This window comes from Phlebotomus papatasi, chromosome 2 (genome assembly GCF_024763615.1).
Source record: "Phlebotomus papatasi isolate M1 chromosome 2, Ppap_2.1, whole genome shotgun sequence".
Classification (NCBI taxonomy): domain Eukaryota; kingdom Metazoa; phylum Arthropoda; class Insecta; order Diptera; family Psychodidae; genus Phlebotomus; species Phlebotomus papatasi.
This window is the reverse complement of record NC_077223.1, coordinates 43,809,166-43,823,760: the sequence shown is the minus strand read 5'-3', so window position 1 is coordinate 43,823,760 and position 14,595 is coordinate 43,809,166. Positions and strand designations below refer to the sequence as shown.

Genomic DNA, 14,595 nt, shown 5'->3' with positions numbered 1-14,595 from the left:
CCATAGTTGTAACAATTTGTTAAAGGTTTCCTAATTTTAATAAGCCATCTTATGTTGCATAAATTTCCAAGATGGTTCTGATAATTTTGCTTTATTTTTTTTGTAAAGGGTGCAGTTTCACACTCAAAGAAAAATTTTCTATGTCCAATAAATTTACAATAAAAACAAGTAAAAATGTTTATTAAAAAATTTATACTAGGGTAAAGTGGTACAAGTTGGACAATGGTACAAGTTGGACAGTGCTTTTTTTCTTGATAAATTTAGTACTTCATTTTTATTTGTATATTTTTAATGCTTTATTTTCATAATTTGGCTTCTTGTGCTTAAAAACAAATTTTGTACTGTATTTATCAAGAAAAAAGCCATATCCAAATTATACCGGCGAATTGTCCAACACTTTATCCTAGCTGTTCTTATTTATAAAGATCGAAATTTAAAAAAAAAATAGATTACCCAAAAACTCAATTAAAATAATAAATAAACAAAAATGTTCTTTTTGGTCTTTTTTGAATCGTTATAAATTGTAGATTTAATTTTAGTAATAATTTCTCGGAATTAAAAATAATTTTAAAAATACTGTTATACTAAAAAGGACAAGTTCTAAAGCAATAAAATGATCTTTTAATGTATACAAAATTAGTTTAACACTATAAATGACTTTCCATTGGTATAATAAAATTATCAGAATTAATTAATTTTATTAAAATTAGTTTAACACTATAAATGACTTTCCATTGGTATAATAAAATTATCAGAATTAATTAATTTTATTGTAACTATCTCAGTTCTAGTTTGCATTCTAGTACTTCAAGTTTTATATAACAAATTTGTATTACTGACTTACTTTAAGTATAGCCTTAAAAAAAGATCTATTGATCTAAAATACGTGAAATGAACTGAAATCTAATCTATAAACTGCCCCAATTTTGTACAAAATTACCCCGAAACTTTGACACATGCTGTCATTCAGGTGAAATCATTTAAATCATTTTCCCTACGGTAAGATCAATTAAATTACAGAATTATTGTTTCAATTTTTTTAACTCCCTAATGGCCTCTAGACACTAGAAAAGTTTATGTCCATATTGAAGGAAACTCCCTACACTTGTGTAGGAAAAACTCTTCAATATGGACATAAATTTCTCTAATGTGTAGAGGCCTTAAGTCAACTGTAACTTATTGGATAATTTTTTAATTCTTAAATATGTTTGTCATTTTTTTTAATACATTTTCAAAATCCAGTTCATAATTAGTGGACCGAACTGCCCATTCCTCCCATAATATCGGTCAAGCTAGTAGTAATTTTCCATTAACCTGCTAATTGTTGTAATTATTTTCCTTGACGAATTAGCTATTAAGCCAAGGATCCATCTGTCTATTTCATCTACCCAGCATGCCCCACTGAATAGGGTTCTCCAATCTTAAAACCGTAAACTGCTCCTCACACCAAACCACTTCTCATCTGACTTCTGATGACACTGTTGCTTGTTTAACTGCTTCATACATTTCCGGACTTTAATTACCCTTTCTGCACAAAGTTTTTTTTACATATAAAAATCACAAGTCTTTAATCTCTTCCAGTTGACAGTGGCAAATCCTTGTTCTGAATTAAATTGAAATAATATAAAATATCAGCTACTATTTTCCAATACGGAAACTTTTCCTAATTTTTTGTACCGTGTAGGTAGACATTCTACTTTAGCGTCTATTTAAGTAAATATCAACAAATAAATAAAAGCTTCCAAGTTCCTATTGTCTGATTTTCTAATTCTTTTCTACACTTCAAAGGAAATCCGTCTATTCTTTATTAATTCGGAAATAACATCACGTCATATGAATAATGTATTTATCAAAACTTATGAAAAATTGAGTAATTTCCCAGATCTAAGCTAAAGAAACTTCACAGACATCAATTGAAATTGAAGAGTATAGAGGAGAGAAAAAGATTGCACAAGGTGTACAATAAAATTAACCACAATATATAATAAAATATATAAAACTAAATGCTTACGTGAATGAACTGTTTAAGTAATTAAATGTGATCGGTGGTCGTTTTGAGTGAATGAATGAATGCAGCAAGTGAATCAAGCAAAAAGAATTGTAATTTAATCGCATTAATTAGTCAATTGTTAACTTTTGTCGCGTGTTTTATTGCTTTTCTTACTCTCAGCAATATATCTTCTCTCTAATATTGTGGTCAATCTTCCATCACTTTTTATCACTCCTTCTTCTGCACACTCATTAATAGCAGTCACTTTACTCCCGTCACTTTGCATTGCAAACGATATCATTATCGTACCACTGATAGTACTAATACTTGTAAGTGGAATTTAATAATAATACAGAGTCTCAGTTGCGAGTGATTTGTGGGCCTTTCTCAAAATCAAATAATAGACTTTAAGAATACACATGAGGCCACGAAAAGGGGTTCTACGGAGCATAAAAGGGGTAAAATGGGTAAAATGATAGCCACCCACCCATTCAAAATAAATTGAATTAAATAGCAAAATGTCTGTGGTGTAGTTTGAAATTAAATTTTAGAGCTTAAAATCAAATTAGTGTAAAAATAGTTGAATTTGTTATTGACTCTTGCACGCAATTTATTTGTGCAACATATGTTTCGTTTGGATTCGATTCGTGTTAATTTGGGGAAAGGTGTTTTGCTACTGCTAAACAGATTTCAAATAACTTTATGCAAATTTTCCTTTTAATATCGCGATATAATTTGATTCAATCAAAATGTCTATATTGAATAATCCTGTCCATCATACTTTTGCGCTCAATTTACTGCTCAGACACTAGGAGAGAAACAGAAGGTGCTCCACATTGCAAAGCTTTATGAATTTTTGGCGTGTTGAACAGCATAAGAAAAATTATTCACGGAAAATTTGTATTTTCATATGGTATGGTTAGGTGAAAAAAAAATCCAAAGTGTATTTTATAGGTTAGTTTAGTGTTCAATAAGTCACGCAGTTTATCAGAGATAGCAATCGCAGGCCCATCAAACTACTTATTCTATTAGCAAAAATTGCCCACCAGACCTGGCAAAGCCAATTCTCCTGTTCACTGTCTCGCGCTTTTGCTCTTCCTCTGCTCTTGTGGGCATATTTCCGTGATAAATATGTGGCAAGGTCTTCCGTAGAAAATAATATAGCAAATTTCTCCATTAAATATCGCGAGATTGTTATCACACTTTGAACAAGAAGATGAATTAGGGTAAAGTTTTATACACTTTTTTTATAAGAAATACGCGTTTATCCGTCTAACAATTCAAGTTCGAAACTTAAAGCATAGTGAAAAAAAGATTACAACGTTAATCATTGGTTTGCTTTTTATAACGATTATTGTTGTAAAATTGCACAAATATGTTAGCACCAGCTTCTTCACTGAGAGAAATCCGAAAAAGTTAAAATAACATTCCGGAAATGTTAATTTTACCCTGCAGTATTGATCTGAAATCGGTGTAAATATTACCCTTTTTAGGTGTATTGGGGGTTAAAATTACCCTTTTTCATGTTAATTTTACCCTTAAAAAGGTGTAAAATTAACATTAAAAAATGTTGATAAAACATTAAACATTTAACATTAAAAAATATTTTTACACCTAAAGTGTTAAAATTATGAGGAAAAAAAGTTAATCGTACCCTCTTTTTTTTTCTAAGGGTTTCCAACGGTTAACCCTCCATCCAACCCCCCACCGTTGGTATTTGAATTGACATCACAGATGTCTGTCGGAGCGGGGCCGAATTCTCTTAACCCTTTAAAGACGAGTGGGATATCGATGTCCCAAAAACAAAAAGAAATATTATAGAAAGTTATTATGTCCTCTAATTAGACTTCAAATTAGCTTTTTATATTTGAGACACTGGTGTCCCATTCGTCTTTACAGGGTTAACCCTTTAACGACGAGACAGTTTTCGCTAACCGAAAATCAGAAATAAAAAGGAAACCGATAAACAAAACTTGTAAAACGTCTGACATCTAACCTTCGAAAAGCAAACAGAGTCTGATTTGGTGTATTTTTTGTCTCTATTAACGATAGGGACAAAATAGCCCAAAAATTTAAATAATTTTTCTGACGATACCAATGATTGATAATTTTCACTCTAACGAAAAATATTATAAAAAACTGGAAGTATAAAAAATTAAAATTAATTTTCAATGTGGGAATTTAAAAATTCGTCGTTTTTGAGCTTAAATATTTATCATATAGCAAATAGGTGGAGCATTGCAAAAAATATCCTAGATTCCTTCAACCTTCTACTTTGCAATTACGTATAAACATAAGAAAAAATAACTTTATGTAGTCAAGAAAAATTACCCAAGAAGCAAAATAGCTGTCTTATAGAACCAAGTATTAAACAAGTCTTTTAGTGCACTTTTAAAAGACTTAAAGTGAGAATTTTCTTTTGAAATTCCTATAGAAGCTCTTAAGATCCTTAAGAGTGCGCCACTGTACTTATAGTAATCTCAGTGATGGAACCAAGAGCGTTATAAGCAAATAAAAAGATTTTTGGTTCTATAGTGTCTTACTTAAGGAATCCTACAAGACTATATTAAGAAAAAATTGCTTCTTGGGTATTTTCCATATGGGACACCGGTGTTCCAATTGTCCTTAAAGGGTTAAAGAGCATTCCTAGTGTTAGTCTGTCAGTTACCCCTTTGGGTGGGGTATCGTAGAGAAGTTTGGGTGGGGTATCGTAGAAGATGGAAACAGATCGTTAGAAGGAACGCAGAGGGTTCTAAAATAAAACCTCTGGCGATCTAGGCGCTCATTCACGCGTTGTCTTAACCCATTAAGCACGAGACGCTTTTCACTGGCCAAAAAACAACAATTAAAATGAAACCGATAAACAAAATCACTTTGGTATATTAAGACAGAGAGGATTGACTCGAATAAAATCCTCAGCAACCTTCAGCACCCGCCTAGAAATGATAGGTTGGATCGTTGGGTGTGACATAGCAATGTCATAGATTAGGTTTGGTGGGTTTGACCGTCGACTGGGATAACAATTGTCGAACGAGCCATACGCTTTACAAGATCAAAGGTCAACCACCCTTAAAGGCCTATTTTTCTTCAACATTTTTTAACTTCAAGATGGTTTATGATGATTTATTTATAAATCAACATTAAACTTATATGCATAAAAAAATTGCAAATGTATTATATAAGAGAAAGCTATTTTTTGGAGAGTTCGAGCTGCTCACAAAGCCTCAGATTCTTTGCCACCCCATTTTATAGTAAATATACACAATTAGGTACAGGTTTATATATTCGTTTAACTAGAACTTTTGTAATCTCACACAGCGTCTAATTTCTTTTTTTTTTATAATTTGTGGCTTAATGAGTCAAATTTAAGGAGTTAATCATTTAGAGTAGAAAAAGCTCTTTTTTCCGTGTAAGTACTTTCGCCACTTAAAACAAAGGCATTTATGAATAATTGTAACAACATGTATATTATGCTTTATTCTAATGAGTTATTACATCTTATATTTAATTAAAACTCACTAACAAATGGCGAAAAATACTACAACTAGCATAATTAAGGAAAATACATTTTTTAATGAGATGTACAAAAATTCTCGGGAAGTCTCCTGGCTTAAATAGATATTACTTCAAAACATATCTATAGAGGTAAATGGGGTAGTTTTGAATTGGGGGCCTTTAAAATAGGGCTCTTTTTTCTACAAACTCTAAATCGAACTGAGGGTACTATGCACAGAAATTAGCTAAATTATTAATTCGCTAATAAATCAGAAAACCTATGCACGGAAAGCTTATTTATTTACAAATAAGTTGCTTATTAAAATTTCCGTTGAAAGCTTAATTTCAAATTAATAAGTGGTTCCTATGCAGAGAACTTTGAGTCATATCACGATATGATACAGAGCAACACAATTAGTTTGTGGTGTTAAATTATATCAAAAATAGGGGAAAGAAACTATTTCAAAGGAAACTATTTAAGGACGAATAGGACACCGGTGTCCCACTCGTCATTAAAGAGTTTTATTGGTGAGAAGTTACTCTTCCATGTGCTACCTTTTCTTTATTAATCCTTAAAGTAATTTTTAATAGAAAAAAACGGGCGAAACACTTCCTATTAGTAAAAAAAAAATCTTTTCCGTGGTTAGTATTGAAAAAAGATTACGTAGACAGTAAATTAAAGTTGGTACTTCCGCAAAGCTTTAAGACGTTTATCACTGTAATCTTACAAAATAGAGTAATTTTAGTAAATGCATTTTTTATTTTTAGCAATATTATGTTCATATAAGATGTAAAAAACTGGTATAGAAAAATTGTGTAAAGCAGAAGTTTAGAAAAAGAATTACATTTATAACAAATTACAATTTTTTAGTTAAAATATATTCTTGTATAACGTTACAAATTATTTCAATGTGAATGTGAACCAATGGGTGTAGTCAAACCTTTATTTTCTTTAGAATTATAAATAAAATATTTTTTAAAACTATCAAAATAGACTATTTAAATGTTTTTCTTCAGGAAATTAAAAGTTTTATATTTCTGACGATAAAAGACATTATTTTCTCAGTACTTATATTATTTATTAAAAAAGTTTAACATTATTTTAATTCCGTTACTTATACCTCATAAGATTTTGATTTATTTCGTGATAAACAGCTAAACTTGGCCCACAAAAATTAGTTTATAACCACTTGCAATAATATTCATTACAGTATTCATTAATATAATTATTAATTAAACAACATGTTTGTGTTATTTAAGTCTATGTCAAATTGTTTTTGTGGACTAAAATCGTTTTTCAATCAAAAAAAAAAGAACCAAAAATTTAAAATTGGGGAAAGTGAAGCAACACTGAACAGGCTATTTTTCGCATATTTATGTAAGACTCTGAACTTAGCATTATCTTCATTTAGATTCACAACTATTTTGTATATGTAAATTACATTACGTTAAAGCCATGCTTTCTTTAGAAACATGCGAAAAATAACGTTTCCAATATAGCCCCACATACCCCTATACTTGCAAATGAATATTAGTAGCAATTAAAGGTAAATTATTTTTAATTTTTATATATACACTAACGGCCAAAACATTAAATACACCCTTCGTAAGCTTAAATACACATGATTTGGACCGGGAAAACGCTGTAATATCCAGTTCTATTGACTGAAATAGTTTCATATATAAACCTAAGAACAGTTTTAAACAAGATTTGAGAAAATACATGAGCTACAAAGTTTATAATTTGAGGATCAGTCAAAAATTAGCTTTTTGGAAAAAATGCAAAAGTAGCCCCACATTCTAAAACTGATCTAATCTTTTAATAATCACTTAATATAAGCTAAATACTATTAGTAAATATTATTAAGAGTCAGAAAAACTGAAAATAATACCGAGGGAATATTTTTGGTACAGATTGTGGTCGGTTTCCGGTGTGATGTGTTCTGAAAGGGGTTTCTTCTTTGAATATTGAAATTTTCAGCCCAAATTCTACTTTTTCATATATTTTTTTATTATTTTTCAAATTACTATTTATTATTGTTGCAATTTCATTTCTTTTACTTCATTATTTTATTTAAAAAACATGAATAAAATCATCAAATTTAGTTTTCCTCGAAGAATCCTCCTTTAACTTTGATAAGCGCCTCACAAATTCGGGGCATCATGTTGATCAATTTCTCCAAAATGTTAGAAGGAACTTTGCCCACATATCCTGAAGTGTTTTCACCAAGATTGGAACTGATGTCGGCGCCTTCTCTCGAACCATCTGGTCTAGAAAATTCCAGAAAATTTCGATGTGGTTACAATTGGGTGATTGGGGTGGCTAATGCATGTAGTTTAGGACCCTGCGTTTCTCTTTCTCAAGAAGGTTACCTCTACAAAGCTTTGAGGAATGCTTGTGATCGTTATCCTATTGAAAAAAAAACCCACGCCTAATAAACCGAATGCATTAGCCACGCCAGTCACCCGATTGTAGCCTCATTGCAATTCTCTTGGATTTTCTCGACCACAAGGTTCAAGATTAGGCGCCGACATCAGTTCCAATCTTGGTGGAAACACTTCAGGATATGTCGGCAAAGTTCCTTCTAACATTTTGGAGAAATTGATCAACAGGATGCCCCGATTTTGTGAGGCGCTTATCAAAGCTAAAGGAAAATTCTTCGAGGAAAACTAAATTTGATGATTTTATTCATGTTTTTTAAATAAAATAATGAAGTAAAAGAAATGAAATTGCAACAATAATAAATAGTAATTTGAAAAATAATAAAAAAATATATGAAAAAGTAGAATTTGGGCTGAAAATTTCAATATTCAAAGAAGAAACCCCTTTCAGAACACATCACACCGGAAACCGACCACAATCTGTACCAAAAATATTCCCTCGGTATTATTTTCAGTTTTTCTGACTCTTAATAATATTTACTAATAGTATTTAGCTTATATTAAATGATTATTAAAAAATTAGATCAGTTTTAGAATGTGGGGCTACTTTTGCATTTTTTTCCAAAAAGCTAATTTTTGACTGATCCTCAAATTATAAACTTTGTAGCTCATGTATTTTCTCAAATCTTGTTTAAAACTGTTCTTAGGTTTATATATGAAACTATTTCAATCAATAGAACTGGATATTACAGCGTTTTTCCGGTCCAAATCACGTGTATTTAAGCTTACGAAGGGTGTATTTAATGTTTTGGCCGTTAGTGTAGGTATATTTTAATTGAGTACCAAAATTAATTAAGTCGTTCAACTTTGAGGATGTTAAAGCTCTCAGGATCAGGATCAGGTTAAGTATTTTTTCTTATTATTTTCATTATTTTATGACATATTTTTACGGCCAAATAAGAAGTTAGATTTATTAAAAGTAGAATAGAGTAAATAATTTCCTTATGGAGTTATAACATAAATATTCAACCTGAAAGGGTTAATTTGCTTTGTGTGATCAAGATGTAAAATTACCATACGATTATTGCTGTATATTTCTTTATAACTTAACAATCTAATTCATTAGTATATTTTTTTTAATTGTTAAGATATGAATTTTATTACAGAAAAATCATTGTCAAATTTTGTCAAAACTTAATCTATATCATTTGCAATGTTACACTTGATAGTAATATTGCTAGGCTAGAGGAAAAGGAAGATGAACAAAAAAGCCAAATTCTTGCTAATTACAATTAGCTCTTCTAGATAAATTAGCTCAAACTTTTTCGGATTAATCTGAGTTTTACCAGAATAATCTTAACATAGCGTCGCTTCCATAAACCAGAATGTAGATTAATATTTTAAAAAGTTTTCAGGAGACATAGATATATTTGAAATATGTTTCTTATGGCCTCTACACATTGGGAGCAATTTTTGTAAAAAATTGCTTTTTTGAAGGAAATTCCCTGCAGCGTTGTAGGGGGAAACGTCAAATTTCTGTCAAAAACGCAATTTTTGACAAAAATAGCTCCCAATGTGTAGACGCCTTTAAACCTAGAAAATCGTGATATTAAAAGCATTTTTATTCAAATTGTATGATTCTGTACTTAATGAATACCCGATCTAGTGATTATGAATAAAACTGCGTTGTTTTTCATTTTTTGGATATATTTTAGAGGTTGTGCCCACTCAAACGGATATTTCGTCCATATGCGAAAATACATTTGAATGGCGGTTTTTCAATGTTAAAGATTAAAAAGGTCCTAAAGATTCGAACTTTTGTCCGAATATCAATTAAATTATTCCTAAAATATTTTTGGAAATCTTTTTAGTGCTTTATGAATCGGTTTCAATCGGTTGTGTAAGGAAGGTAGGGATTCTAAGACAGTAGTAAACATAAGATAGTGATAAACAATGCGGTGTTTTTAATTACATATAATAAATTTTAAAGGACAAAACCTTTATGAATTTATAGATACTATAGAGATCTTGTTCCATGTATAAATAGTCGACATAAATCCAAGTAGTGTAAATACAACTATCTGTGTTTACAACTACCCTGTGTTTACTACTGACCCAATTTTCCCTATAGCGTAGAAGTCACGAGTACGAGTATTTCGCAAAGAATGGAACGCTTTGCAACCCCATAGATAAAAAAAGCAACATTATGATGTATGATAAAAAGAAAACATTTTCTTATGGGCCATCTAATCTGACAGACAGAATCATCATGAAAAGGTATGTTTATTCCACTAAAAATTGCATAGGGAAAAATTAAGTAATTTGGAACCATTTACAATTTGGAACATTTGAGATTTTCTTTTTCTTTTTCCTTTTCTTCTTAATCGTTTTTTTCTTCTATTTCGCAGTCTGTGTTTTCTCTTTGCTCATCTAGAACAATGAGAAAATCTGAAATGTCTCAAATTGTACATGGTTCCAAATTACCTCATTTTATCCTACTCCATTTTCCAGAACTTTCCTCATACAAAATATTGCTCATCAGTACAAATTTATGCTGCATTACGAAAATCTACTTAATAATAAATTTATTCTGCAAATATTTGGGAATTTTCTTTTCGTTGTTAAACCAAATTTCCGGCTAATCCAATTTGAGTGAATTAGTACAAAATTATGCTGATGATATTTGCTAAAATTCTTGACCATGGAGAGCGTCATAGTGTCAAGTGATAAGTGATGCATGCAATGTGATTAATTGCAGTCCAAAAAAGACCTAAGAATGTATGTTTTCCTCATTTGTGAGCTTTTTTTGCTTTAATTTCTTAGTTACATCCATTCTCTGAGGCGTAGTGATTTATTCACATCACTTGCAAACTACCATGCTAATGAGTTCTTACCGTCTTTGGGTGGACTGGCGCAGGGCGGTGCATAACTGCCGAGATGGTAGCCAGAATAGGAATTTTGATGCATTGGCGGAAATGGATATCCTAAAGCACTACGTGGACTTGGGAAGCCGGAGTCTTGACCACCCTGAGCTCCAAAGTGTTGGTAACCACCCCGAATGGCACCGTACCTGCAAAAGAGAAGTACAACAGTTTTGTAAACTTTAAGAGTTGGAACCGTCGGCCGAGAGAATTGTGTAGATATAACATATACCTCCCCAGAGGCCAACAACATAACTCATGCTGCAAAACATGTTCAATGAAAAGTCCTGTCATTTGCATACAACAACCAAACGATGGTGCATCTAATAAAAACCACCCATGTTATGCATGTCTCGCCCAAAAAGAATGCCCAAGTCAGAATTGAAACTTTTTACTAAACTATTTTTGCAATGTGGCTTCAATACGGTGCGTTTCAGGACGCCGAACATTTTTTTTTTTGAAATTACAATTCCATCGCGGTGCACTTTTCCCTTTCATGGCACAAATAATATTTTCCAACACAAATGTGGAATGTCAATAAATTTTATCGTGTCACAGAGAGTTTGTTGGCTCAATTGAAAATTCGCAACTTTGTTTACTCTCTAAATCAATCATATCGCATTTAATCGTGCAGTCAGTTGCATCACCCTCGGAACCTTCAATGGACAAATTGTATGGTAACATGAGGTTGATTTTCTCTCTCACAACATCAACTGTCTCTCGAATTTATCTCAACACAAAATCACTGAACAGCTTCCAACTTTTTTTGATCGAAGGCTACGAGGCATCTGATAAAGAAAAATGAGATTTCAGCGATTGAAAATATGAATTGAACAAGAGACATGCATTGTGAGAATCGCTCGTAAATTAAGTATTACCCCGATAAGAGCTGTTTTACAACAAATTTGTGATGGAAAATTGATACTTTCAATATAAGAAAACACTCTTTCGCCACTTTTACGGTCCACTCCAGAGACCAAGTACAGCTGAAGTGTAAAACAAATATTTGTAAGAGGTATTTATTTTGTAGGTAGCAAAAGGCAAACACTCTGGAGCTACTAAATAATAATCATAAAAAGATATATTTGGTGATATCACTTTCCAGTTTAAGATTACAATCTCAGGATCTCTAAAATGAAGGCTTTATAAAAGATACTGCATCAACGAGTAGTAAAAAAATAAATTCGGTCAGTAGAAAGTCAAATTCAGTACTCAATTTAAAGCCTTAAAAACAATGAAATTTTTAAGGAACAACTTTAAGAAACTTTGTAAAATTTTGTATTTTTACACAGACAAAATTTTGATTACTGATCAAATTTTATTTGTTTTTGCTGAACAAATTATTTTTTGCTAAAGTCATTTTTTTTACTGCACATATGTTTCTTTTTCTAAGAAATTTTCGTCAAAATTGAACATTTTAACGAGAATTTATTTACCAAATGTGTAGTGATCATAATAGAGATAAAAAACTAGATTTAAATGCACTAAAACTCAAGTTGACCTAGCACTAATGAAATTTAATTGTATTATCTATGTTCCTCTTCCTGAATATAAAAGCATGTAAGGTATAGGGTAAAGTGATATAAGTTGGACATAGTGTTACAAGTTGGACAATTCGCCCGTACAAGTTGGACATGGCTTGTTTCTTGATAAATACAGTACAAAATTTGTTTTTAAACACGAGGAACCAAATTATAAAACTAAAGCATTAAAAATATACAAATAAAAATGACGTACTAAATTTATCAAGACAAAAAGCCCTGTCCAAATTGTACCATTGCATTGTCCAACTTGTACCACTTCACCCTAAGGCTTATAGTTTGATCTCCTCCGAAGAAAAGTAACGTACAATTAAAATTGAACTCCATACTTAATAAGCTTATTTAATCATTAAATTTTATCGTGTTAAACAATACTCTGTGGACATCTATAGTCACATATTATAACATTAGATAATATACCGCCCGATTTTGAGATACAAGGTAAAGCTTAAAACCTTTAAATTTAAAATCTAGAGCCTGACACATATTCAAAGATAAAATTATTTTACAGTATCAACTTTTTATGATCTTTGAAATAAAATGCGGAAAACTTTACAAAAAAAATAACTGCAATAAAAATATGTATGTATTTTTTTGAAATTTTTGATTTATTGAAATGGGAAATTGAAAATTTTAAAATGGTATATTATATTACAGTACGACTCCAATACTATCAACGAATTTGATGCCACTATTTCTATAATTTTCCAAGATTTTAGTCGTTGTCTTTACTAGTTCAATCGTTAAAAGCTGTCTCTGGTTTTGCAGTTTCACCAATAGACAGTTATCCTAGAATTGTTCATATTTCTTCAATAGTGTTTTATATTTTTAAAGCTTGACACTAATGGAATCGTACTGTATATTATATCCGAAAAATATCTTTTAGAAGGTATGCCCGAAAATGGGATATTTTCTTTATTTGATTGGAGAAAGATATCATAATTTATCAAAGTAAAATTCAAGTGAACACTTCACTAGCTTCACTTCTAGTGCAACATCTAGCCCTTGGTCTATTGAAAATCTTTTCATAGAAAAACAATAATTATAAACTAAAGTAGTTAAGATTAAATTTATTCATAAAGTTAATGAGATGATCTTTAAAAGCAAATAAAAAAATAATAATAGACCTCTCGAGCCTGTGTATATCTTTTGTTAAGTAGTGGTACCTGAGGTACCTTTGAATAGGACTTTTATCTTCTATTTTTTTTAATAGAACCTGGACTTTACCGTGGCATAATTTAGCTCCACATACCAATTTTGAAGCTAAAATACAAAATGATAACGCTCAGTTTCATTCAAAAATATGAGTAAAAAACCCTATTTCAAAGATGCCCTACTGCTCCCTAATGGTCTCTAGATATTAGAAGCAATTTTCGTCAAAAAATGCTTCTTTTTTTAATTTGGTCAGCCTACAATGATAGGGTAAATTTTCTTTAAATGAAACACTTTTTTACAATGAGGGCTCCCAGTATGCAGAGGCCGTAAGTGATTTAATAGTTTTAAAAATGGTAAAATAGGTGCAATGATCAAAAATATTGAATGAGGAGATCAGAATGTTTTACACTAGTACGGTATTGAATGTATACAAAGATACTGAGAAAAAAGTAAATTGCTTTATTTAAAAATAAAATATGAATAGTAAACAAAAGAAATTTGATCAGTTACTAAAATTCATCTAAGATGTACAATTACAAACTAAGATGTTTGTTAATAAAGTAAAATTCATTTTAGATTTCCATTAATTAAACTTAGATGATGATTTTTCTAATTTTAAGATTTTAAATTGTCTACGTAACAAAATTTATTTTCTACTGACCGAAAACTAAATTTATTTCTTATACTGCTCAAAAATCCTTTAGTAAAATTTAGATAAATACTTTTGAATAATTCTTAAAGAAAAGCAATAAAAATAAGAATTGATCAGTGTATAATAATAATAATTCTGATTCATGTCTCTATACATAGATTAGTACAATAATGGAGCTAGACATAGAAAATAAAACTCTTTTAAAAACGGATCTGAAAATATTGATTTTTAAATTTTGATTTTTCAGCAGTATGTTTGTTTTTTTTTTTTTTTTTCAAAATATTGTCTGGAAAAATATTCAACCATTAAGGCATCTACACATTAGTAGCAATTTCTTTAAAATCTTTTAAAATGGCACTTTTTGACGAAAATTGCTTCTAGGTGTGTAGAAACCATTAGACGGAATTTTGATATTTTCTCCTTTAGTAATACTGGAAATTTCCCTCAAAAAAATTATTT

At 30.5% G+C, this 14,595-nt stretch overlaps 1 protein-coding gene across 5 annotated transcripts in view; it reads right to left on the bottom strand.

The window, feature by feature from the left end:
• The window catches only part of LOC129801212 (homeotic protein distal-less), a 76,170-nt gene that overhangs the window by 59,036 nt on the left and 2,539 nt on the right, over positions 1-14,595 (bottom strand). For all 5 annotated transcript variants that reach the window (XM_055846039.1, XM_055846038.1, XM_055846040.1 and 2 more), the window contains exon 2: positions 10,762-10,937. In XM_055846039.1, coding sequence (XP_055702014.1) covers positions 10,762-10,937 — 176 coding nt within the window. The remainder of the gene's footprint in view (positions 1-10,761; positions 10,938-14,595) is intronic.